Raw genomic sequence first — 27,216 nt, 5'->3', positions numbered from 1 at the left:
TTGTATAGAGATTTTATACATAGTTTCAAGATTCCTAAAATGTAAACTTTGAGTTAAGAAAATGAGTGCTCAAAAGCACATAAAATTCCTTATATAAATAAGTGCTGGGCAAAGCACACAGTTTCCATAAACACTCCTGCGAATTTTCATACGTTGCTGGAGTAATCCCATGAACACACCAACTGAATCTCAGGAAACAGAGCATTTTGTAGGGAGGGAACTAATGCTGATTTCAGACTCATCAGATACTGCCTTTTTATACAATTTCTAAAATATCTGGCCTGTATTCACAAAGTCTACAAAGATGTGAGTATTAAAGGCTAAATAAAAATGGTCTCTCTGCATATGCATGGAAAAGAAAAATATTTGAGATTATAGAGTATTACTAAGTACCAGGAACTGTGGTAAATGCCTTTTCTCTCCCACCAATTCTATGGGTTAAGTACAATTATTATTCCCAGTTTACAGGAAGAGAATGACTAGCCAAAGTTCACCTCATTAGCAGGTATTGGAAAGGGCAAGTGAACAAAGGCAGTCTGGCTGGAGTCCATGCTTGTATAAATCACACTATTACCACCACTCAAGAGAACATGGAGATACGTATCCCCTGAAATGCAGGTAGTATTGGCACCAATATAATGTCAAAGCCAAATAATAGGCAGAGTGCACAGGAGTAATGTCACATGGTATCAACTACGTATTAGATACTCAGTTGAGACATGGTACTGCACTGAATGTCATTGGGCAGTACACTCCAAGGAAATGATTTGTTCTATCAATTGTATTACGAGAGAACAAACATTTAAATTATGAAATATGTACCTGGAGAAAATAAAAATAATCACTATATTAATTATGGATATGAAAAATCAGCAAATTGAAATCTACATAGGTACTATTTTTTGAAACCTATTAGAAATTTTTAAATACAAACTGGGGGGTAGTAGTCAAAAGGCTCAGTTATGTAACTTGTGAAAGCCATAAATGACATATAATGAACTTACATATTCCAAAGTCTTTTTTATCTAATTCACTACACAAAATAATTTTTCATGGTATACAGCTAACAAGACAGTAGGTGGACTCTAAAATTAGTGAACATTGACACCAACTTCTACTCCAATGCTTTGCCTTTAAGAAAACTGCTGTAGCAGGACTCCTAGAACTGACTTGATAAAAGTGACTACATGAATTCATGTATCCTAATCTTGTTTTGGGGGAGAGGGGCTGAGGAAGGTCTCCATGACTTTAAAGAACTCTGCAACTCTGATGGTATAAGTTTCACTGAATAGGGTTATTTGATGTGGGAAGTAAACTAAAATAGCACACTTTGGGTAGTGAGAGGAAAAATTTTAAAGGCATTCAAGTGTTTTCCTGGTCTGAGTTTATTTCTCTACCCAACAAAATAAAACATAGTATCTTGCTCAAGCTCCTGTTTATTCAACCTGGCCCATACTCTTCCTCGTTAGAATTAAAACAGTTGTATAAAACTGATCAAAATAAAGCCAACATGTATTTGCAAGGGACCACAAGATTTACAAATTCAAAACAAAACAAAACAATGAAAGAAAAGAAAAAAAAAAAAACAAGATTGGAGGACACAGCTCTGTTTTTTAAAGCATTGTCAACTAACAGTACATACTAAGCAACAGCAGAGTTCTTTGAACAGTTCTCAGAGTGTGGTCCCTGCCCCAGTAACACTGGTAGTATCTGGGAACTTGTGGAAATTCAACTTGGCAAGCTCATCAGACACCCTGGGCCGTGTCTTTTAACAAGGCTGCCAGGTGTTCCTGTTACAAGGTGAAGTTTGAGAATCAGTGCTTTGGTACTGACACACCGGATTTTTTAGACATGCAAATCAACAGCACAGATGTGGGAAGGGAGACTTTATGAATAAAGGCAATATCTATAGGATGTTCACCACAGTGTATGGCCTGAAGGCCATGCAACTTGGTGACACTGAGCTGGGAGCAGGGCAAGATCCCTAGAGCGAGAAAGTTTACTGATGGTTGTGCTTAAAAATGTTTAACCAACTTACCAGTTTCAAAGAGTAATCTTCTGTCTAAAGCTCTTCCAATACTATGAGAAACAGTTTAAAAATCACTTTCATTTATTACTATAACTTTACAGATAAATGCTGGCTCACACCCTTTCCTTCTTATCTGATCTTCCTATAGAACTTAATTTTTTTTTTTGAAAAGTGAAGATTTAAATATGTGCATTAAAAAATGCTCACCACCAACACACAAAAAAATTAGAGCCGATATCTATTTAGCTTTGTTATGAAGAGAAGGGAAGTCATTCTTCTTGAACCCCACGTTAAATTTTAGGTATCTCAACTGTACCCATCCAGCTGTCCTATGAATTCTCTGTCACCAGAAGCGGTAGGTCTACATGCTCAATTTTGCTATTCAAGAAAATCAGGTTAGAGCCCGGCTGCTGTCAGTTGCAGATTCTGCTTAGTATGCTTTTACATCCCACACTGCTGTATTTACACACAGTGTTTTCATTAAAATCCTACTCTTATTTTATGCAGAAATTGTTGTCAAACTAAAAATAGCATTAAAAGTAAGACTGGCATTTCATGATAATTTGGACATCCTTCAAAATGTGGCACAATTCTAAGCCTCACATAATATCTAATAAATTCCAGACTGCTTTAGGATTTTACTTTCATTTTATTTGTTTAATGTTGTTGTTTGCAGTGATCTAAAGCACGCCATTATGATTTCACACTATTAATAATACTAGCTATATCCTTGAGTGTGTATTACTAATAATATCAGTCATATCCTCCAAATTTTTTTTAGAATTAAGAACACTACACTTTTGCTAAGTTATAATGAATTAACTCAGAAAAGTTTTAAAACTATGTGTTTCTATAGCATAGAAAAAAGGATATATTATTTACAGTTGATCAGGTAAGTATAAAAAAAAGAACATTTCTAGCACAAGGTTAATTCTTCCATTTCCTTAAAAAGTTCCTTTTAAATGGCAATGGCAGTCAACCCTCTATTTTTCCTTTAAATGAAACAGAACCTGATGAATTTTAGCTGGACAAATGGTCCCGAAGGTAAAACCACATTTCCCAACATTCCTTGCAGCTAGGATGGTCAATGTAACAATGATCTGGACAAAAGGATGCATACAGAAGTGATATGTTTACATCCTTAAAAGAGAATGCCTTGACCTTGTTTTTCTCTTCCTGAAGGAAACACAGAGAAATGGTGAGTATTGCCTATCGTGTGGATAACACACTTGGAGGCAGAAGACCAGTGGGATGTAAGGGACCTGGTCTGAACATACACATATAGGAGAAGCAGTTTATCCACCGAATACCTACTGACCCGGATTTTTACTTCAGACAGAAACAAATTACCTCTCTCAATTAAGACACTGTTATTTTGATCTTTGACAAAGTAAAATCACCAATATTTTACCTGATTAGATGACTGAGACATAAACAACCTTAATAAAGAGTAATAAACATGCAAAGTCAACCAACTGTGGTCCTGGGCCAGCAAAACACATTATAATCCAAATATAGGGACTAGCATGATGGAACATTCGCTTCATCTGGCTCACTCACACCTCATTTGGTTTTCTTAACCACATTCGTTTCTGACTCATCCATCCATCCTCAGTCCAGCCACACAAGCTTTACAAGCAATTGGGTTTCTTTCATCCCCTATCCTCAGCTTTTCTCTGTGGATACTTTTAGTCTGTTACTTCTTTAATTCTGTAACGTTACTGATCTCCTTCCAGATACCATGCATTGGTCTCACTGAGCCACCAGGACCTCACTTTCTGAACCTTGCCCTTTCAGAGCAGCCCCCAGACTGACTAGTCTGGCCAGAGAGGTAAAACATGGACGTGTTTTCACATGAGGCATAGGGACCAGTCTAGATTTAAAAAGTAAAATCCACCTTGCCTTGTCATGTTCTGGCGTCTATAACTATAAAACTAACTACAATTATGCATGCGTACATACATACATACATAATGACTAGCATTATCATGAAATCAAACTGTGTCAATCTGTGTGCAGTCTCCTTTGAGGATCCTCACTGTAAGCTACCCTCCCACTGATGTCATGATGTCTAGTTATGATTCTATAAAATACCTACTAGAAATATATACATATAATATACATGTGTGTGCATGTGTGTACAAATGTGTCTGTATATACTTAAATAACTATATTATGTATAGTATATGTTCTACTGAATATTTCTAATAATTAAAAATGTCAGATTGTCTTCTGTGTTCTCCCAAATGTTTTACTTTTATCGCCACTTGCTCACAGGAAAACATGTACTCTAAAAAAACATATTAGGATTTGCAAAGGTTTATCACTTTAGCCAAAGGCTATGCTTGGTAGTGTTTTTAAACATAGTTATCAAGAAATCACAGGAACTATAATTAAACTAATAAATTATAGCAGTGTAACATAATGTTATGTTAAGAACACAACCTCTATAGTCAGACTTCCTGGATTTGAATCCCATCTCTGCCAGCTATCAGCCAGCTATGTGACTTGGAGCCAGTTATGTAATTTTTCTGTGCCTCAGTTCCTCATCTGAAAATATGGGAATGATGATAATAAGACCTTCCTGATAGGGCTGGTATAAGGGCTAAATAAACTAATATTCATAAAGTATTTAAAATAGTAACTGGTGTATAATAAGTGCTAACTGATAAATAAAAGAAAGGAAGCCTTTTTAAAAGGAACAAACCTGATTATATTTATAGCCTAATTTGGGCTATATATTTCTGGATAGTCAATTACTGCATATTTTGAATTACGAAATAATTATTTAACATACTACGTTTTAAAAAGAAGGAAAACAGGAAAATAAAACATGAGAGATGGAAGAAATCAACAGGTTTGTGAGTTTGATTTTTGCTTGTGCTTGTCTCTGAAGGTGACCTTTTTGGGAAAACTATGTTATTTGTTCTCTGAGCTGTGTATGATTAGTTTCTTCTCATACACAGACAAATTAGGAAGGCTGCTGTGGTGCCCAGAAATCATCTGTTAAACAAAGTCAAAATTAATGATAAAATTGAGTTCCTTTGTGTTTGATTTTCATCTATCTGCACTCAATTATAAACGAGCTATCAAAGAAAGCTACCCATTAGCTGTTAATTCATAATGACTTCAGAAAAGCAATCCCTACCCTGCCGCTGATATCTCGCCGACAACCTCCTACTCTCTGCAGGGCTTTAGCTGAAATGAAAAAGGAAAACAAAACTATGTCATCTGAGCAGTTCATGATCCTGGGCCTTGCCTTGGAAAACTTCGAAATCAGGCTTAACATACGCAAGCTGTAATACGTTTTCACCTACATACGTAAGAGAGACAAATGAACTAATTTTTCTTTCACTATAATTTATTGTACCTTCAGTAAAACAGACATCCCAGATTTCTATTTCATTGTGTCAAAAGTAAACATCCTTCAAAGTTGAGAGAAAGTTTTCCATGAGGAAAAAGTCTAAAACAGAGATGATATGTGCTTCACCCAGAGAAAATAACATCTAATTATTTATTTGGGGCAAGAGTAACATCATCTCACAGTTGGTCTTTTCTCTCTCTATAGTACTCATCTAAACGCCTAAACACTGTGACCCCTGGCACATCCCATAGTAAATCCATTTTATAGCCTCCTAACTAATTGGTTCTGAACTACAAGAAAAATGAATGAGGCATCACCCATTTATTCACAGATGATTTAAAGAAATATTAAACCAGTTCTGGGTCCTGACTTGAAATGATTCCCTGTCCTTATTCACAGATTTACATACATCTGATTTATATTCTTCTTACTTCCCCAAAAAGAAAAAAAAAAACAGCTTGCAGTTTTTAAAATGTAATGTAATATTTAAAAATAAAATGAGAAGAAAAAAATCAGCAATTACAATGAAAACGGTCAGAAGAGAGAAGGGCTGGAGGGCAGGGAGGCGAGATAATGTTACCGGACTCTGGAGATGGACGGTTATCACCAGTGTACAATTCACTTAATTTTAAGTTTTCTGACAGACAAGAGAAAAGGGGGAACCATGAGACAAAAATAAGTATTTTGTATCTTCAGGAGAAAGGCAAACTCTTTTCTAATATTAGGTTCTCTAAACAGTGACTCACAGAAATCTTTGTTTTAAAAGTAACACAGAAAATGCTAAAGACTAATTAAAACAAATTGTGATTTCCAGACCAATATTTGTTTATTTTGTCTGTTTTTAACCCTGATACCAACAGGATTCCTCCTAAACATAGCAATTCTATAGGTTGAAGATGCCTAAGCTCGAAGAAAATTTAAAATGACTAAACACACTTTATAAATTTCTTTCACTTTCTGTAGAACATGCATATGCAAAAATATTTCCAGGAGTGGCAAATGCACTCACCTGATGATCTCTAACTTTTCATCCACGCAGTCAATAAACATGTTTAATAGTTTCTATGAATCAGACATTACGAGGTTCCAGAGACAGAAAGATGACCAAGATACTGACCCTCTCCTCAAAAAGTTCACAATCTTTAAAGTACATGTCATCACAGTGAGTACGGTGGAAACAGGCCCTAGAGAGGCTTGTGGCAGAAGGGGTAACCGGTAAGTGAAAAGTGGAGTTTAGTATTATGAAAAACTTCACCAAAAATAAATGGCACATAAACACTGTATCAAAGATTAGGAGTTTGTCAGATTGCTAAAACTGGGGAAAGCCCTTCCCTGTAAAAGGGACGCTGTCTTTGCATTTGTAGAGATATGACCAGAATAACGTTTAAGCAACAGCAAGTAATTCAGTGTGGATGTTAAATCTTATTGTTATGGACTGAATGTGTGTGTCCCCCAAAACGTATATGCTGAAACCCAACCCCCAAGTGTAATGGTTTTAGGAGGTTGGGTTCTATGGGAGGTAATTAGCATAGATGAGGTCAAAAGGGTGGGGCCCTCATGAATGGGATTAGTGCCCTTATAAGAGAGCTTGCTTCCTCTCTCTGTCCTCTGCCACTTGAAGAGACATTACCAATGAGAAGATGGCAGTCTATAACCTGGAAAAGAGCCCCCCTCACTACTAGAACTCTACCATGCTGACACCCTGACCTCACACTTCTAGCCTCCAGATCTGGCAGAAATACATTTCTGTCACTTTTAAGGCACTCAGTCTGTAGTATTTATTATAGCAGCCCAAACAGACTGAAATAAGAATAAAGACAAAGCTAGAGAGGAACCCAAAGGCCAGGGCATGGAGGGTTTTGCATGGCAAGCTAAGGAGCATGGAATTCATCGTAGAGGCCAGTCTTGTTCAATTCTTTTAAAACAGATAAATCATTACTTAGACATAGTCATACATGGGAGCCCAACTATAAAACACAAAAGGAATCTCCTTATTGCAGGTGAGTGCTGGGGAATCTGAAAACTGATCTGGTCAGCCCTTGTCACACAGTTTGAAAACCCTGGTTATAATCAAATATGGTTGGGGAGAGTTTATCACAAAGGTTTTAAAATAGAAAGATAAACATGAGCAGATTTCAAATTTTAGAATGATGGATATGGCTATAATATGAAAATGGACTGAAGAAAGAAATAAGAACCCAAAAGATGAGTTATAAGGATAAGATTGTTTCAAGAAAAGAATAAGTAATGTAATTCTGTATTAAGGCAGAGGATAGTGAAAATTTAAGAACATCAAGGATAAAGTGGAAATCCAAGTGACTACCAGGAGAAAAAACTGATTACTTGCATAGGAATAAAAATCAAATTATCAGGATTTTTATCAGTAACACTGGATATAAGACAAAACTAGATCTATATAACAAATACACTTTAATCCTAGACAAGTATATAAGATCTCAAGTCATCACTAAAAGGATTTCTACAGGATGTGCCTCAGGAAAAGAACGTGTTAACAAGTAAGCTGCAAAAAACAATAACTTGTGACAAGTTTTGAGTTGGCAGGTGGCACATAGCAAAGGAATATACCTATCCATGGCATAACTAGAAATGATCACTCAGGAACTGCAGAACATTGAGATCCTATCATAGGCCATGACACAGTGGAACTCATCCATAAATCTATATGAAATACTATGTGACTATGTAGTTCAAATGATTCATAATGGGAAATGAGATTTATATTGCTTCATTCATAGGTCTCAAATTTAAACTACCATCATCCAGTTATTTTTACTACTTTATTTTATTTTTTGTTATTAAATCAGAGTAGGAGAGGATGGAAACCAGTGAAAGGGAAATGAGGATATAGAAAGAACAGACGTACGTGATAGTAAAGTTCTTTCTAGGAATCTTTACAACATAAAAGAAGAAGAGAGAACATTCAGGGTTCATTAATGGTGGCTATCTTTTTTTTAATTGAAAATGAGATACTTAGCACTTTTATATGCTCTAGAAGAGAGAGTATGAACATTTGTGAGAAAAAAATGAGATCATTAAGGGTCAAAATCCTAAGGAAAACAAACAAACAAAAAACACGAGTTAAAGAATAAATTGTTCATTATTAAAAATTACTTTTTTTTTAAAGTAAGAAACGCAGGATTTAAGAAAAAGAAAACAAGAATTTCTGTCAAAATTTAGCAACTGTATTACCCTGCACGCTTTGAGAGTAAAATTTCCTAAAATAGATTCACTATTTCATTTAGTCTCCTTATACAGTTGTTATCTTCGTAAGTCAGTATGAGCCAAACTGACCATTGCCTCCCACACAGACTTGGTTAATTCCTGTACAGTCCTGCTTGGCTTTATATTCTTTTATTCTCTAATTGACCCCTGACAACCTATTCATTGATCTACGTCTATTAACTCCTTCAAGACCAGACTTAAAATATATTTCTTCCTATAATCATTCCCTAACTAATCCACCTGTGACCTTTGTTCTTTTCTATCTTCCCAGTTCCCTAAGAATCTATCTCTAATTCTCGTCCTCTCTGTTATCTGCTTTCTTGGGTTCTTTCTTGGACCCATTGGTATTTAGGCAAAAATGAAGAAAACTAACAAATTAAAAAAAAAGGAAACAGCCACATATTCTATTTATTCAGTCTTATTCTTCTGTTACAATCTTCTTAAAAAAATAAGCGTCTTTTCTACTGTATCACCAGCCACAGAATGCTCAAGGGACTCATTTGTTTATGGTGAGTTTTCTCCAGGTGGACAATAAATTCAAAGTGCGGGCATTTTATCTTTTATTTCTTCACGTACATCCAGGGAAGACAGTGTAATACGTCAAGTGCAGAAAATATAAAACTAAATATGTGTGAGCTAAGATATTAAGAAAGAAGAGCAAAATTTGATAAAGAAATTAATGTGAAGCAAGCTCAAAATAGAAGGAAATATTTCCACTTTCTACCTCACTTGCCCTCTAGGTAAATAGAGTTATGTTATAGATTAGCAAAATAGATTGCTTTGGAAATTTACATTTATTTTGTGTTTCCTATCAACATTCTAGAGAGCTTCAGAAAAAAAAAAAGAACAGAAAAATGAATCAATTAGCCAATCAACGAGCCTTTATTCTCATCTACAGAGGAAAACCACTTTCCTAGCATATTATTTAGGTTTATTAACATTCATGTTGTATTTTGAAAACACAAAGAATTATAAGCTCTGTGGTAAGGGAAAGTGCACCTAATTCTAACTACACATTCTCCCACAATTAGATGTTTCAGGTTCTTAAAGGTTGATTAAGTTGAACCAGGTAACAATTGAAGTGAGTAAAGGATTTTCTGTGGGTCATAGAGAAGAAAATCTTTATCACATACAATAATATGTAAAGACATAACAAGCAAGAAATAATCAGTCTGACCAAAATTTTATAATCATGGTGTATGACAGAATGTAATACCCAATTGAGGCTCCAGAATTATAAAATATTCTTCTATGTAGTAGATGTACTTTTTCCTTCTTTCATTTAAATAAGGGTGCTTAAGAAGTAGGAATTAAAAGAGGACAAACCTACCAAATTTCTGTTGAAATAAATAATAGCAAAGCAATGCAAAAAAGTATTAACAGAGAAGGACAGAAAAGGAGGTAGCTAGAAAATGGAAATTTCCACAAATTTTTGGAATGTAGAAAGTAGTTGGAGGGGTAAGGAACTAAGTAGACAGGCAAAGGTTAAAATATGGATGGCAGAGGAAGAACCTAAAGAGAGCTGGTCAGTCTGCTTCACAGAACCCCTAGAAGACTGGGCATCTGGAGGCACCTAGTAACATGGAAGAAGGTAAAATGCAATGTGAAGCACAAGGACTGTAGGCTCTTGAGCAGAGCCTTCTCTTTAACCCATACAGATAAATGTATATCCCTCCAAAATGCCACCTCTCACCCCTCAAATAGGAGGTAAGAGGTTCACTGAACTACGTGGGCTCGCAACGCAGAGACAACAAGCACAGCAAATGGCAAAGGCAGAAAGTGGGAGACTTGATGTCTTACTCAAAGTTGGGACCTTTATCTACTTTCCTTGTCATTATCCATGGATGCCAGTAGCCACATACAAACTCCTCAACCCCCTGCCTTTCCTCCCACCCCTTGTATGAGAGTGGAAGATGTATATCTGGAAAAAAATGAATGATCCTGGAGAAAAACTTCCAATGACTGCCATCAATATAAAGGTTGGCTCATGTTCTGACTACCAGACAGTGAAGACCACCAGGAACAAAGCTCACCAGGAACAGAATGATCAATTGCCTTTTCCTAACTCATTCTAAAATATGATTAACCATGAATCACCAGGCATTTCAAGGCAGCCTGCAATGCGAAAGACAAAAGACTATAAAAACACAGGAAAAGAAATCTGAAAGAAACAGTGAAGCGGTAGGGAAGAAGAAAACTTAGGGGGATAAAACATCTATAGTATTTTTTAAAAGATAAAAGTATCTTTGGGCATTTAACAATGACAGAATCTATGAAAAAGGTAAAGAACAAAGGCATGTCATTAGAAATGGTCTTAATGTGATTATTAAAATAAAAGCAGTTAGAAGATAAGTAACTTCTCAAAGTGGAACAGAAAGTCACAAAGGTGGGCAACTTGACACAAAGACAAGACGGTCTAGGAGATTCAATATCCAAATATTAGAATTTCCTGAAACAGTGAACAAAAAATATGGAGGGAAGAAAACTGGTAAAGAAATAACACAAGAAAATATTCCAGAAATAAAGGACAAAGCACTTACAAGATTAACCTCCGGAAGCAAATATTTAGATACTAATTTTTCAACATGCCACAACCCTGCCCAATGACATCTTTCTTCCTAGCAATCTCATTCTAGCTCTCAATAATTAATTTCACTTTACATAATCAATCTGATCTCTTACCTTCTACAACCCAAACTGTTCCCACAAACTACCTATCAGCTTTCTATTTTCAAGGAAGTTCCCTTCAATATTCAGCACCCTGAAAGATAGGGATGTTAGTCTCCACACAAAAAAGCAAAATCAAATATGGTATAAAATTATTTGTTAAATCTGAGACAAGGCTTAAGTTCTATTTCTTCTGTATTCCTTTTTTTATTCCCTCTGTAAATCTTTAGCCTGACCAGCAGTATAGTATAATTGTTAGGAGCATGGATTTATATAATAATAGTAACTCATCTTACAGTGTCACCATGATGATTAAATTAAATATGAATGTAAAGTAATCTAATTTTCTTCACATGTCTCATCTTAGAAAATTGCAAATGTAAGTATTAGGTTCCATGACCCTTTTCTACCAATCAATTGTGTAACATCTAACTATAATTCAGAAAGCAATATGATCTGCTCTGAACTGAATTGTGCCCCCCTCCAAGTTCATATGTTGAAGCCCTAACCCTCACTGTGATGGTATTTGAAGATGGGGCATTTGGAAGATAATTAGGTTTAAATGGGGTCTTGAGCCTGGGGGCCTGATGGCAGGATTAGTGCCACATGAGGACACAGCAAGAAGGCAGTCATCTGTAAGCCAGGAAACGAATTCTCACCAGAGCCCTGCCATGCTGGCTGATCTCAGACTTCCAGCCTCCAGAACTGTGAGAAAAACAAATTCTGTTGTCTAAGCCACCCAGAGTATGGTATTTTGTCATGGTTCCTTTAGGTGACTAACATATTATCCTTTGAAAAGGTTACAGATCTGGTATCAAGAAATATCTCTTCTAGTCCATTTTATTACTGATTTGGCAAGGAAAAATTAAAGTACACAAGAATCCTAAACACTAAAGAAAGATAATTCGAATTGTCATTGCTAGTCATATGGATAGACTGGAATGAATTAGAAAAAAATGAAAATCAGAAGAAAAGAAAGGAATTCTTCAGTTTGCCTCCAACCCATCTTTCAGGTTTACTTTCCTTAACCTCTCACTTTTCCTTCCCTGGGGTCTTTGACTACTTCCTGAGCTACATCTTACTAGTCAGTTCAGATCTACTTCTCACCAGCTCTCTGCCCCAGGAGGCCGACTAACGTGGACTATATTCCCCAGAATTCTGGCTTCCCATTGGGTTGGCCAGTGTAGAGCCACAGGAAGGGGTCAGAGAAAGGGAGAAGAGTGAGAGACTAGAGCACTTATTTCCTTTCTGGCTCTGGCTCCTTCCCTGCAAGTTTATCACGAATTAACTGTGTCTCATCAAAGAACAGTGCTACCCTCAAGATGGTAGATTCTGTACCCCTCTGGGTTCTAGTCATTGACCCATGTTCCTTGTGGCCAAGGCAAGGTAACATATGGGTGCTATTAAGTCCCCGTACCCCACCCTCCTTTGAAATCTAGAATGGATCCCTTGGGTGTTCAACTTTGAAAACAGCCTTTCAGAAGGGGAAAAAAAAGTTCAAACTGTCCTATTTTCAGTGTGCCATTTGCTTCCTGTTGGAACTTCAATCAATACACACACTTTTATTCATGCAGTTCACTCAGGTTAAAACGTCCTTCTTCCCTCTATCTCTCTGGTCAACTTCTAAACAAACATGTTACCAAGCATGCTTGAATGTCACTGCCCTTCTGTTATTTCCACTGTTACCATCACAGAATGAATAAACTGTTCACTGGTATTCTGCTCGGACAGCACTTTGTTTTCAAAGTGCACGCACACCCCCACATATATATCACAATTCAGTATAAGCATCACAGATCAAGGACAGCACCTGACACACAACAGGACGTCAATCACTTTGTTAAATTTCTATGAAACAACCTGAGAAGTTATTTTTCAAAATAATTGCTATTAAAAGTGTGTATTTTAAAATAATGAACAAAAAATACTTTTCCGTAAATTAGTTTGGCTATGTATCCAGAAGAAAAAGGAATAAAGGCATGAGTAATATACATCTCATTTTCCTTCAGGAACAGTTTTCTATTTTTTCCTTATATCTTTATAGCCTTGAATGTTTAATTCACCTTATTATACTACTCTATTTTTAAAGTATTTTGTTTGGTAAACTTATTTAAAAACATAGAAAGGAGACATTTACATGACCATATAAGCAATTAGGTATCTTCTTTCAAAGCGTTCAACAAGACCAGGTGTTATGCATAGAAAACAAAGCTACTAATTTAATGATAGATAACAATTCTTTTTTGTTAAGGTTACCAGGTAATTCATAAGAGAAACATCCACAAGTGAGTTATAAAGGTCAATCCCTTGTGGACTGAAATAAATTTTTAAGTTCAATTTAAAACAAGATTTTTAATTACCAAGATAAACTACCTAGGGACAGTTTCAAACTGAAAGACCAAAAACCTCAAGTTAGTTGAATTTTTATGGAGAATTTAACCCCACCCCCAAAAGAGAATCTGATACATTTCCCATAAATAAAAAAACTAATTATATCACCATACTGACATTATAATAGCATCTAAACATTTCTTCAAAATGCAAAACTTCTAAATACTATGAATAATATTTTAGGCCTAAATTTCAAGTTAATCTATCTTCACTACAAATTTTAGAGAATAATAATGAAGAAAGATTGATTATACAACAGTTTACTTGGTATTTGTTGAATGTTTACTTACCATTAGATACAGATTTTTAAAGCTAAGGAAAAAGGTTAAAGATGCTTTTTAAATTTTTCTGATTATTTCATTTCATCCAGGTCACATAAATTTATGAAAGAAAGCATAGTACAGTACATAGCTTAGAGTCAAAAGCATCTCAGTCCGTTTGGGCTGCTATAACAAAATACCAGGGACTGAGTGACTTACAAACAACTGGAATTGATTTCTCACAGTTCTGGAGGCTGGAAGTTTGAGATCAGTTGCCAGCATGGCCTGGCTAGGGCCTCCCCAGGCTGCAGACTTTTCGCTGTACCTTCATATGATGGAAGGCGGCAGGGATCTCTCTGAAGCCTCTTTTATGAGGGCACTGATCCTATTCTGAGGGCTACACCCTCATGACTTAAGCATCTCCCAAAGCCTCACACACTGGTACCACCACATCAGGAATAAGGATTTCAACACATGATTTTCTGGGGGGACACAAACATTCAGACCATGGCAGAAAGTATAACAGATTTGGAGTTGGATGGAAAAGGCAAATGCCTATCATTATTCCCTGTATGTATCAATAATCATCCATTCTTAGTAATCCACTTTTCCCAAACATGTGAAAACTAGTTCATTCACTGTATAATAACAAAACAGAAACAGAATCACAGATATAGAAAAAAAACTTACAGGTTACCAGTGGGGAGGGTGGGAAGGGAGGAGGTAGGAGTATGAAATTGAGAGATAAACCAGTAAGCGTAAAATAGACAAGCAGCAAGGATACACGGGACAGCAAGGGAAATACAGCTATTGTTTCATAATAACATTAAGTAGAATATAAGCTATAAAAATACTGAATCACTATGTTGTACAACTGAAATGAATATAACATTGTAAATCAACTAGACTCCAATTTAAAAAACTGCAAAACAAAAATTCATTTACCATTTAAAGTAAAGAGTAAGTAAGGTGTCGGAACTAATTTAAGACAAAAAAGTTTCTGCAGCACTTCAAAAATTAGCAAATTCAGTTCTTAAAAACAAAATAAATGGCCATAAGACTTAAAGCAACAGTGAAACCAGTACTATAACAGTTGCCTTGCCTCAGTTTCCTATAGACCTTAGAAAAATCAAGCTCCTTGGTTTATTCCTTCAAACATTGAGCATAAAAATGGCTTCAACATTCAATAAATATTTCTTCAGTGCCTCCTCTGTGCCAGGTGCACTTCTAAGAATTAAGAATATACAGTATTAGCAAACGACAGCAAAGGCCCCTGCTCTTGTGGAGCTTATATTGACTTGGAAAAGGGATTATTTATATTAAATTTAAATCCCTCTTATTGTATACTGTAGCTACTTTTTCTCCTTTTCACTATAGATTAAGAAGAATCTTGGCTGCCATCCCAGGTTAAAATGTCTCTTTATTCCAGACAATATGCTCTTCTGGTAACTATATGAGGAGTGGCAATATTTCAGGAATTTTCAGATACACTTATAATTTCATTATTTGTAAACAAACAAACAAACAAACAAAAAACCCTGCAGAACAAACACACAGTGTATTGTGATTTTAAGTAAATTTTAAGTACCTCTGGTTAATATTATTAACTAAAAAATGCCAATAAAAATAATAATTTAGTCAGAGGATTTATTGTGATAAATGCTATGAATGCTATCACATGTCCAAGGAAGGGAAAGAACTGAAAGGGACATGGAAACATTATATAACTATATGAGGAGGGGCTAAAATCAAGTGAATCTTTAAGGATTTAGATAGCCTCTTATATAATCAAATCTGAAATCTATAACCCAGACTTTGGGTCTCATCCTTTACAAGCTTCCCTTCGGGAGACAGGAAAGGGCAGCTGTGTCGGCTCTGCACACCCTGAATGCAGAACTTCAGGGTCAGCCAACGCAGAGGGAATGTAGAGGACAGGCAGGCCCCTAGGCTAATCCAAGGGGCCTCAAGGCAGGAGAACAGGAGAAATAGAGCCCTGATGTCAAAGACCAGAAAGAGATCAGAAAAATCATGTCCCCACAAGGCATGGGTCTCCAACACAGTACTGCCTCCCACGTTCATGTGGCTCATCACAAAATCCATTATATCAAGTCTGTCCTTACAGATAAAACTTCTCTCCACATTTGCTGATTTGAAGACAGGTTCCTTTTTTTTTTTTAAATCAAATTTTCTGGTTCCTGGGCTAAACTTTAGCGCTTACTCAATCACTCCTCATACAAGGTTTCCAAATTTGATAATACAACTAGTAAGTGTGGTACCTTATCAACCAGACAGTTCTAATCTGACACATTTCAAATTATTGATGACTTCTCTTAAATTTTCCTCTATTTGAAAATTCACAGTTTTTCCCATAATTATCATGCATCAGTTTACATTTCAATATTTTAAATCCAACTTTGCAAACAAAACAAAAAGAAAATGGTAAGTTCAAATAAAAACAGGAGGGAGGAAAAGTACCTTTAATTTGGATCCATGAGGTATTACAACTGATCTATTCTGCTTTGGTGGGATATACAGCTCCCATTTTCCAAAATCCATTTTTTTATATGGATATGAAAATGGATTCCAATTATCTGAAAAAATAAAGAAGATTAGTTAAGAACAGCATAGTAAGACTGATAATGAATTTCAAGCAAAGTATAATATACTGTCTACTTATACAGAATCAAATTGCCCAAAAAACATTGTTTTCTAAGGTACTAAACAAAGCACTCTACTAGCCATTTAGAAAAAGCAGGTTATTCTTAATTTATTTTTAAGATATGTACTGGGAGGTTTGACTTTTGCATCTTAAAATCAAAGATTACAACATATTTTCCATTGAACTTTCAATTCTAATACTTCTATCAATAAATAGAATGATGGATCCTTTCTAAAGAAAAATCATCAACAAAGGGAGATAATATGAAAAAACAGAAATGCATTCTAGGTAATTAGATAAGACAGGTCATGATAGAAATAAAAATGGTGAAAAATAATTAAAATCGTATTACCCAAATCCACAACAGTGTAATAGAACTGGGTTAAAATCTAAAGAAGGGCCTCAAGCAAGAAAAGTAGGTTGTAAACTATAACAGGCAAAGAACAGGTGGATTGCAGGTGCTGGAAGAAAGCCAAATGAACAACAGACCCATGCACAGAGGGAAACTTAACATATAATAGCATTAAAAATCAGTGAGTAAAGGACACACTGTTAAATAAGTGGTTCAGGGACAAGTGGTTATCCTTACCAAAAGAAAGAAAAGAAAAAAAGAAAAGTAGATCTCCACCCAACAATATAACAAAGAATCACTTGAACATATAATAATATTTAAATATGATAGACAAAACGGTAAAATGCTTAGAAGAAAATACAGGAAAATGTATTTATAATCTTGGGCTTGAAAGAATTTTTTAAAATGAGAAAACACACACACACACACACAAACCCACAAAACCTTAAGGAAAAGCCAAATAAATTTGACTACTAAGATTATAGACTGATTACAGACTGATCTTCATGCATTTATCAACAGACAGAATGACAAGAAAATCTACCAATTGGGAGAATACATTTTTAATGAATACACCAAGAAACAGCATCCAAAATATATGAAGATCATCTATAAATCAATGAAAAAATAAACCAATAAAAAAATCAACAAGGATATTCAGGGGAGGACACACGAATTGCCAATAAACACACACAGTGATATTCAAGTTCACTAGTAATTAAGGAAACACAAATTAAAACAACAGGGAGATGTCATTACCCACTCGTTGGATTAGCAAAAATTAAGTTTGAAAATATCAAGTAGTCAGCAAGGATATAAAATAACACGGCAGCTGAAGGTACAAATTGGTAAAATAATAGCAAAGTTGAAGTTGTAGTAAGTCCATGACCCAACCATCCTACTCCTAGAAATTCTCACAAATGTGCACAAGAAAACATTCAAAAATGTTCACTGAAGAATTGCCACAATAGTAAAAAATGGAAGCCATCGAAATTTAAATCAGCCACAAAATGGGTAAAAATAGTGTAATTAAAAAATGGGATGCTATATAATGCTCTAAACTGACTGGATTACAGTGAATATATCTATATCCATCTAATATATGTATCTATCTATCTATCTATATATATAGCCAAAAGTTTATGTTAAAGGATCTAAAAATATAATTTATATTGTATTCAAGGAATATGCAAAATAGTATTATATAATATGATACACACATACGTAGTAAAAATATTAAAGAAAATGAGAATGTTAAACATCAAATTCTATTGTGATTTACACTGGGTAAAGGAAATGGAACACAAGAAGGTTTAATAATATCTGTGATGTTTGCTTTCTTAAGGTTGGTGTTGTACACCAGGCTACTTATTACATTTTTCCCTCTTTGTTTATACCTAAACTATTTTACTGTTTAAAAAAAAAAATTAGGCAGCCCTGTGACACTGTGCACTGTAGGGAGAAGAAGTTAGATTCTTAATTGAGGAGATAATAGCAACAACAGGAAGCTTAATTTTATGCCATGATTTCCTCTTTTACACACCAACACTTTCTGCCATCAGCTCTAAGGCTCTTCACTCGCAGCCAGTTTGAACATTGAGGGTAGAGTAGAGGTAAGAAATAACATCTAATAAAGGTCCATCTAAACATTACTCCCCACCATGAAGACAATCTGAAAATGTCTAAAGGCAATTTATTTTCAGGAGCCGTTCAATAGGCTCCGTGTCATTATAATCTCCTGCCCCTAAAACCTCAAATACATCTCACCTATCTATGGTGTGACATTCCTTCAACAGAGCAAAGAATTTAGGGCATAAGTAGAGAGGGAAAAAAAAAAGCTTGAAATATGAATATCTGGGTAGTGTAACACTTTATACATTTACTGAATTTCTTTTTAAGCTAATCACTTAAGACAAACTTAAGACAAGCAGCAGATCTTTTCTTGGTTAGTTAGATTTGAAAACAAAGGGTACAGTTCATTAGTTCATTCATTCATTCATTAAATATGTACTCAGTGCTTAACCTAGGCCCTGCTCAGCACCAAACTCAAAATTAGTGCTCAGAATGACAGCTGCATTTCATCCAGAAAAGGTTAAATTGAGTTAACGATACACCAAAGTGAGTAGTAAAACATAAAATAAAGGATCCACTAAAAATTCAACTATAAATAAGATTTTGTTACTTTGAAAGTGAAACTTCAATGATACAGGAAATTTTCATATGCAAATTTATTTAAAAGCTGTTTTCAGTAATGTAAGAGTAAATGTGTTCTTGAATATTAGTTTTTTGAATCTCAGTTGCAATAGGTTCTTCAGCTTATAGTCACTTGAGTTTTAAGGTCTATTTAAACAAGTAAAGTTTTAATATTTGTATAAGGAAAAATACTTTTAATGAATCACATTTTCCTTTCATAGTGTCTTAGAAATCTAAATCTTCTAACGCATATGTGGATTATTTCTAATCCTGCGTTGTAAAAAAAAAAAAAAGTTTTCTATCATTTTCAGGAGTTTCATTTGATTAGCACAACTCCTCCTCATGGAAACTCTGGTGTTAACTTCCACTACTAGTATACCCTCTTGCTGAACTCCAACCTTCAAAGAAAAATTCAGGATATCTTCACATATGCTCTAAAAGAAAATCCATTCTACCCATCATCATAAGTAATGCAGAACATGCTAAAGATTTCATAAGAGAGAGAGAAGGGAAGGCTTGCAAGGGGCATACATGCATGAAACAACTTCCAAGTTTTGCAATAGGCAGTTGTCTTCCCACATGGGACCCTCTTCAGCCACACCACCACCAGTCTCTCATCTCCTTGATTCCTTTTACAGTCAGTGTTGAGTCCTGAATTTGCCTCACTTTTCTTCCTTTCTTAAATAGTGTTGCTTCTTTCTATTCAAAAAATGGGTATCAACCAAACTAACCACTTCTACAGGACTGTAAGCATATGAAAGATTTTCTCCAACAAATCCAGTTTATCCCTAAAATGGTCTTCCAGAAGTAGCTAATAAGATGAGCTTTTCTCCATAGGATGCAGATACATAAGGTCCAGGAACAGAATAGTTAGAAGAATCATTGGATTTGGGGCTGTTCTTATAAACTTAACAGTAAACCCTCAGTTAAGAAAGAAGGAACTGCCATTAAGATTTATCTAGGCATGACTGTGCAAACTAATTGTGGAAGTACACAATTAAAGAGATGAAAATAAAAATTAAGCATTCAATGATTGGCATAAAAATATTAAATAAAATTGTGGGATTTTTGGTCTTCAAATGAAATTTGTTTAGAAAAACACAGAAGGCAAACTAATAAGAGTTGAAAGACACATTTTTTAGGAAATTTGTCTTGAGAAACACCATGACACTTTATTCCTGAAAATAATTGAGAGTAAAATAATAATAATGATAAATGGTTCTCAGGTATATTAAAATATATCTAGAGAGAATACTTTTAGAACCAGATTACTCATACATTTTCATTTTAATCTTCTATGACTTTATATCCTGAGTCCACAAGACAGAATTAACTGTAATTAAGTACTTAATACAAATAGTTTGTATCTCTATGTAGGCCTCAGGACAGAACCAAAATATCCCATCACCATGCATCACAATTATTTGCTTCTCTATTAAGCACAGAACTACACGTGGAGAGTTCTGCAGTTCAGTGGGTCTCAAGCTTTAGTTCACATCAGAATCACTTGTTAAAACAGACTGGGATTATTAAAACAGATTGCTGTGCCCTACCCTCAGAGTTATTTAATTCAGATCTCTGAAGTGTGGCTTAAGAATCTGCATGTCTAACAAGTTCATAGGTGATGTTGACACTGCGGGCCTAGGGACCACACTTGAGAATCAACCTCCTGGTTCAATTGCTGAGTTAGGTGGTCTCTGCTCAGAGCTTTCTGAGTGATTTTCTAGATTAAATTAGATTTATAGATTACCAAATAAGTTCTAAATCAATAGGTCAAGGAAATTCTGAAATAGAAATTCTCATTAATAATCCTTCAAGGCAAATATGACTCACATGAAATTTAGGATTTCGAATTTGAGATTGACAAGGGTTGTAAGGCCCAGAAGGATGACCAGTAAGATGAATATTACAGAACAGAGCTGAGATATTAAGGGATGTGAATGTATTAGTGTGAAGGAACAAAAATTTACAATTGAACATGAAAAGATAACATATTAAGGCCATTACCCAATATATTGCTTAAGTGTCTACAGATAATGCTTTCTATAATATTCTCACCAAGATATTGCATGCCTAAAATGTATAGGCTACTTGGATCACAAAATGAATAAAAATTTGAAGCCTTCTACCTAGAAAAGTAACATCAAAGTTTTTAAACATTAATATATTAACTCATCTTCCTTTCTAAGACAGGGACCTGGGGCCTGGGACCTTAGGCTACAGTGCTTGCACCAGGGACTGAACAACAGAATACAAAGAAACTATAAGGAACTAAAAATAACTGCATGCATGCACAGTTGGGAATGGGTTATGAACAACCAGATACAGAAAGACCAAAAACCCAACTGCCACTTCTGAGGTGTCAGGAACAAAAGCAGAGTATTGCACATGATCCCTGCACACAGCACCACCAAGGGGTTGGGCAGATCACCTAAATCATCCCTCCAGTCCAAGCCCTGGACCTGCCCCTACTCTCACCCCATTTAAGGGACAAACTCATGCCCCATCAGGGAGCAAGCAAGGGAACCTGTTGTTTTCACTCCCTCGTGTTGCAGCACAAGTCCCAACAAAGCCTTGCCTGAATTTCTCATCTGGCCTCATCATTTCTACTGCTTAAGGAGGCCAAGAACCCCGGTCAGTAACGTTTCTGTCTCATTTCTTGCCAGAAACTAGGCATTGCTAGGTTAAGGGTTAGGTACCCCCAAAGCAATGTGCGCTTATTATTCTAGTTTTGGTATTATAAGAATAGGTTTCTTGCTGCATAAATTATTTTATTAAAATATTTTCTAAGAGTTTTGATGATTATCAATTTTGGATAACCTGACACATTTTAAAAGCAAACATTTTAATAGGTATTTTATTACTAACAGGCTGAAATTCATCATCATATCTGATAATGCAAAAGATTCTATTTGTCCATAGACTCAACACTAGCAGACAGAATTTAAATCGAGATATGGAAAAGAAACGATGTGTGATGCACAGTTTAATATGAACTGCAAACACATTCGGCGCAGGCGATCAAACATTAACTAAGGTCACTGCATCGGGCGCACAGACTCTGTATTTATCTCAAACCCAACAACCTTTCTTTTTCTAATGTAATAATCCTCACGTAAAATTCTTAAATGTCAGCCTCCTTCAAATATTCCCAAACTCTTTAACTCACAGTAAAGTACTTCTCTTCATCAGCACTTAGCCACCTCATTTCTGCAGAGTTTTGGAGTTTAATATATATTTTCCTTATGCCTGTTTGAAACAGCGCCAAATACACAGAGCCTTCCACCTTTGATGCAGGTGCCAATATGCTGAAGACCGTGGTCCATACTTGGGCCAACCTCTACCATAAGCAGGCCTCACTCTGCAGTAAGGTAAGGTCCCTGGTGAACGTAGCAGGGCTCATAACAGATCTAATATAAGGCCAGTACTGGCCCATACGGCAGATGTCAGTCACTTCACATCTGAATGGGTATCCCTCACGCCATCAGTTGTTAAATATTTGGAATATCACCACCTTAGAGCAAGAAAACACCCTTCCTCATCATACCGTGTTGCTTAATTGTTTCAAGCTTCATATTACACAGAATTTAGGTAGATTTATAATGCAAAGTTAGCTTGTCATGAAGGAAGTCCTGGGACTACTTGCATGTCAAGAAAGCATCCAGTCTGTTCCCAAGAAATCCTAAAATCCAGAGCTGGAACTTCCTATGGCATTGCCCTTACCCAGGATTACAGGAGGACCAGATAATTTTTGGAGGTAAAGAACAACTGTGCTGACATATAACCCTGTGTTTTTTGATCTCCACTTTTCCCAGTCCAGAGAATTCTTCTCCTCAGTTGGGTACCTGAGAATCACCAAATTTCTGCTGGCAGCTAATATCCTGGAAATAATCTTAAAACCTCCATTGTTACTTCTTAGGGGAAACTGCTCTCAACACACATTAGTTTATGGAAGCTATGGTTTTCAAGAATAAAATCTAGAGTATGTCAGAATGCCACTAATTTCAGAACCAATGGGATGCTAATATCTCACTATTTTAAAAAACAATAGTGCCGGTCCTATAACATGCAGCTTTCTGGAAATCAGGGAACAAATTAAGTAATCTAGAGCTTCACTTACTAAACGAATGTTCTTAAAAGTATACATAGAAGAAGCAGTCTCCGTGATCAAAAAAAAAAAAAAAAAAAAAAGTGTGGTAAAAGTGACTTTAAATAGAATTAACCATGTTTCTTTACTATAGAAATAGTATTTATACTATGATACTTTTATGAAAGGAAGGGGGTAATAAATGAATATACAGTCAGCCCTCCTTATCAAAGAGTTCCACAGCCACAGATTCAAACAAACACAGATAGAAAATATTAGAAAAATTCCAGAAAGTTCCCAAAAGCAAAACTCGACTTTACTATGCACTGCCAAATATTTACATAGTATTTACATTGTATTTACAACTATTTACATGGCATTTACATGGTACTAGGTATTGTAAGTAGTCTAGAGATGATTTAAAAAATACAGGAGGATGTGAATAGCTTATATGCAAACACTATGCCATTTTATATAAGGGACTTGAGCAGTCTCAGATTTTGGTATTTGTAGGTAGGGGAGGTCCCAGAACCAATCCACCAAAGACTGAAGGATGACTGTATGTAGTCACTTATGATTTCAAAAAGCATGAAAATATAGCCCAAAAAATGAGTAGAAATGATTATGTATGGGGAGGGAAAATACAGATTTGTTTTCTAGAATTGCACCTTGTTATATTTTGACTACAGGACTGGGTAAAAAATTCATAAACTAGAAAATTTAATAAGTCAAAAGTGGGTAAAATACAAGGGAAAGAAGTATCTTAAAATGGAAACAAATTGAACCTATGTGATAGTATTTGGAGGTAGGGCCTTTGTGAGGTAATTAGGTTATGAAGATAGAGTCCTCATGAAAGGGGTTAGTGCCTTTATGAAAGAAATCTCAGGGAGATCCCTCCTCCCTTCCACCATGTGAAGATTTCACAAAGAAAGGACAGCACTCTATGAACCAGGAAGAAAACCTTCACCAGACACTGAATCTGTCAGCACCTTGATCTTGGACTTCCCAGCTTCCAGAAATGGGAGATATAAATTTATTTTCTTTATAAGCTACCTAGTCTGTACAAATTTGTTACACGAGCCCAAACAGACTAAGACAAAGCTCATCTCTATTTTTACATAAATTAGGAAATTTCCATAATAAAAATTTAAAAACTAATGTTATGAGGTCTCTGTGAACAAATACTTGTTCAAATCTCTAGCCTTGTTATCAATTATAAAACGTGATCTTCAGCCAAAGGGTATAAGTTTTTAATTTATTTATGGTTCTAAACACAGATTAACAAATGACTTTCTGGATAGGCAGTTCCAGTTCATACTTCCATCAGAAGCACAAGAGAATAGTCAACTATCCATATCCTCATCAACACCAGGGATTATCATTTTAATAACAAGGCATGCCTGCTTTGCTCAACCAGGGTTCACTTGGAGAATTAAGCCCTAATGCCCTACAGATCCACTGCATGCAATAAATTAACTTCCCTTCAATGCATCTTAGAATAGTACTTGTTATGTACGACACTTGGAAGAATTTAGAAAATAGGCATTTAAATCATTTTCTATGTTCTGTGGATCAGACTCGGAACCAGCATCTTGCCTCTCCTTACTGTCCTAGCTGCAACAGTGTTTTCTGATACACATACATTCTGATACACAGTGTGCTCATTTCTTTTCAAAACAGATTATAATAATAACTTTTTACATTTCTTTAATCCTATTTTGACATGGGAGAAATGGAATGGTGGGTATTATATTTTCTTTTAAACTTTTCTCATTTAGTTCTAGTTTTATTGACGTGAATTTAACAATGTGGTGTCCTTTGTGGTCTAATACAGTGGCAATCAATCCAGTTTTTTATTTACCAATCTATTTTTAGCAGTATAAACCATTCAACTATCTCAAAATAGAGTTTATGAAGAACTCTATCATAGAAAGTATACAAAACATGTAAAAGCAAAGCTGCTTCGCTTGAAGTGCCCCTACCTAGCTGGGCCCCCTCCTCACATCTTTTTTTCCCTCTCACAGCCTATTACTCAGAACTCAGTTCTAAAAAGTGCTCCAGTGCATGATCTATCTTTGTAAGACTTCCACAGGTCTTTAAAATATGTCATTTCATTTTTTTTTCAAATTCTCCACTTAATTTTACTTTATTTGATCCATTACAAGTTAAGATTATGTTAAGTTCTATCACAACAATTGGGTCTGAAAATTAAATTAATTTCTAACAATTCTTGCCATCTATACTTGACCAAAAGTAAATGTCATTTGGGACCAAAAGATAATGGCATTTATCATTGCTGTGACTTACACTGTTGATCTCTACTCCATTTTACCTGGGTTTATTTTTGGTCTGAATATGACTCCTTTTATTTCATAATCTTTCAGTGATAGTAAAGCAGAGGGAAACTAATGGTTATGGTTGAGAAGAGGTGAATTATTTGCTTATAAAGAAGAACACAGAATAGGACAAAATAGGAAGGAGAAAGAATGGGAGAGAAGTACCAACACAATATGGTCAATCACCAGAGGAAGGCATCCCATGTGCCAAGAGGGGTCCTCAGTTATGTTTTAACCACCTGTACACTGAACTGTATCCCTCTATGTCAGTAAACATGTAGAGCTTAGTAGGAGGGCTCTCTTAAAGCACACACTCCACACATCCTTGAAGTCACAAATTTGGTTTGACTTCAGGAGTTCTTCTCTACCCTAAAACACAAGATGTTCATCTTAAGATGTTCCACCTGAACCTGCCCTGCTGTGAGGGCATGGGAGGGGCCTACAGTAATCAGGAAAGCGATTATCTAGGTCTCCCTGCTAGCCCTTTAGCCACTTCTGAGACTATCCCAATGAAACTGAAATAAGATTTTCTAACACGGCTAGCAATGTAACAGAAAGAATCCCCTGTGTTGATGGTCAACTGATTTTCAAAAAGGGTGATCAAGACCATTCAATGAGTAAAAAAGAGTCTTTTCAATAAATAGTGCTAGGACAACTAGACCTCTGCACACAAAAAGATATATTTGGACTCCCATATTAAAACATATACAAAACTAACTCAAAATGGATTAAAGACTTAAATGTAAGAGCTAAAACTATAAAACTCTTAAAGAAAACGCAAGGGTAAATCTGTTGACCTCAGTTCTTAAATATGGCACCACAAGTACAAGTAACAAAAGAAAAAACTGATACACTGGACTTCTTCAAAACTAAAAATTGTATGTGCCAAAGGACACTATCAAGGAAGTGAAAAAACAATTCATAGAATTGGAGAAAATATTTGCCACTCATATCTGGTAAGGGACTTAAGTTTAGAAAATACAAAGAACAACTCAATGGTTAAAAAGAAAAACCCAATTTTTAAAATAAGCAAAGGATCTGAATAAACATTTCTACAAGGAAGATGCAGAAATGGCCAATAAGGACATTAAAAGATGTTCAGCCTCATTAGTCATTAGGAAAATGCAAATCAAAACCACAATGAGATATCACTTCATTCACACTAGAATGGCAATAGTCAAAAAAAAAAAGGGGGGGGGGTAATTATCAGTGAGGATGTGGAGAATTTAGAAACCTCATTCACTGCTGGTAGGAATGTAAAACAGTGCAGCCACCTTGGAAAACAGTCTCGATGTTCCTCAAAATGCTAGAGTTACCATTTGACCCAGCAATCCCACTTCTAGTTACACTCAAGAGAAATGAACATATGTCCATACAAAAACTTATATATGAATGTTATAGCAGCATTACTCAAAATAGTCAAAAGGTTAAAACAACACAAACATCCATCAACAAATAAATGGATAAATTAAATACTGCATATCCATACAATGGATTATTTGACCAAAAAAAGGAATGAAGTACTGACATACGCTGTAACATGGAAGCCTGAAAACATTATGCTAAGTGAAAAAAGCCAGTCACAAAAGACGACGCATTATATGATTCCATTTATATGAAAAATCCAGGACAAGA

At 35.5% G+C, this 27,216-nt stretch overlaps 1 protein-coding gene across 2 annotated transcripts in view; it reads right to left on the bottom strand.

The window, feature by feature from the left end:
• The window catches only part of GBE1 (1,4-alpha-glucan branching enzyme 1), a 243,316-nt gene that overhangs the window by 144,660 nt on the left and 71,440 nt on the right, over nt 1-27,216 (bottom strand). For both annotated transcript variants that reach the window (XM_031457686.2, XM_031457692.2), the window contains one exon: nt 16,430-16,545. In XM_031457686.2, coding sequence (XP_031313546.1) covers nt 16,430-16,545 — 116 coding nt within the window. The remainder of the gene's footprint in view (nt 1-16,429; nt 16,546-27,216) is intronic.

The sequence above is a fragment of the Camelus dromedarius genome, chromosome 2, assembly GCF_036321535.1.
Source record: "Camelus dromedarius isolate mCamDro1 chromosome 2, mCamDro1.pat, whole genome shotgun sequence".
Lineage (NCBI taxonomy): Eukaryota > Metazoa > Chordata > Mammalia > Artiodactyla > Camelidae > Camelus > Camelus dromedarius.
Note: the sequence above shows the minus strand (reverse complement) of the source record. Positions and strands in the feature narration are given on the sequence as shown.